At 63.3% G+C, this 1,092-nt stretch overlaps 1 protein-coding gene across 1 annotated transcript; it reads right to left on the bottom strand.

The window, feature by feature from the left end:
* Positions 1 to 374: 374 nt before the first annotated feature.
* Positions 375 to 1,083, bottom strand: EMIHUDRAFT_260178 (hypothetical protein; the record flags this gene model as incomplete). The annotated part of the gene is made up of 3 exons (XM_005792644.1): positions 375 to 395; positions 464 to 782; positions 881 to 1,083. 3 exons carry the CDS (start codon positions 1,081 to 1,083, stop codon positions 375 to 377), a joined length of 543 nt encoding a protein of 180 aa, XP_005792701.1.
* Positions 1,084 to 1,092: the final 9 nt, after the last annotated feature.

Genomic DNA, 1,092 nt, shown 5'->3' with positions numbered 1-1,092 from the left:
CTGTGAGACGTGGGTGGAGAAACAGCCCAGCGGTCATCGGCCGAGTGATCCATCTACTCTGTTGATGAAGACTTGTTACAGGCTGGAGCCGAGCAGGAGGGCCAGCACAACCCCTGGTCAATCAGGTCCACCCCCGTAATATTGTAGTCCCCACATGCCTCCGCAATCGTGGGATCGCTGTCTGTGAGAGAGTGCGTGTGTCTTGTCTTGGAGCACTTGCTCTGGGCGGGCGGGGGCCCGGCCACACCGTGCGCCGGCAGCGTGCGGACGGCTCCGGCTCTATGAGTCTCTATGAGCACCGACTTCCCGAATGAGTACGGTTGAGTAGAGGGCAGATTTGGAGAGATCTCGAGGAGTACATACAGATAGACCCTCTAACCATAAGAAAACTCCGACTGATCGGTCGTACTGACCGCCGACAGATCACTCCAGACAGCAGACAGGCGCGGTCGGCCGGGCGAACCGTCAGCGGCGGGAGGCACATGGACTGCGACGTGCCATGCTCTCCCTCGTAGATGAAGCAGGTGACAAATAGGCCCCGCATGCCCCACTCTGTGCGGTTTGCCATGAAGTAGCCGACGTCCTTGTCGCACGCGCCCTCGGGCAGCGCGAAGCCCGTGTCGGTGCACTTGAGCCGGAGCAGCCCGTCCTTGTTTTGCGGGTCGTCCCCCTGCTTCTTGCACTCCGCGAGGTCCTTGCACGTGCCCCACGAGCGCGGGCTGTGCGGGTTCGGGCACGACAGCGGCTCGTCGTTCGCGCCGTCGAGATCCTTGTTATAGTACCTGGGTCACGGGCGGGGCCGCGATCGGGCGACCCCGTTTCCTCTCCCTGTCTGCGGGGCAGGCGCGGGCGGTGCTCGGGCTAGATCCGGCGACGGCACCTTGCGGTGTGGGAGCCGCGGGTGCCCTGCCCGTGAGCGATGCCGAGGCCGTCCTTCCAGGTGTTGCGGAGAATGAAGCCGCCCGTATTGCCAAACTCGTCGCGATAGTAGTCGTTGTAGCCGACGATGTTCACGGCATGGCCGCCGACGTCGAAGAGCGGCTCGCCGGGAACGGTGTACCACTCGCCGTTCATCGTCACCATGGCCTTCTT

Source organism: Emiliania huxleyi, assembly GCF_000372725.1.
Source record: "Emiliania huxleyi CCMP1516 unplaced genomic scaffold EMIHUscaffold_10556, whole genome shotgun sequence".
In the NCBI taxonomy this organism is placed as follows: Eukaryota; Haptophyta; order Isochrysidales; family Noelaerhabdaceae; genus Emiliania; species Emiliania huxleyi.
The sequence above is the reverse complement of the archived record's forward strand: the minus strand, read 5'-3'. Positions and strand labels throughout refer to the sequence as shown.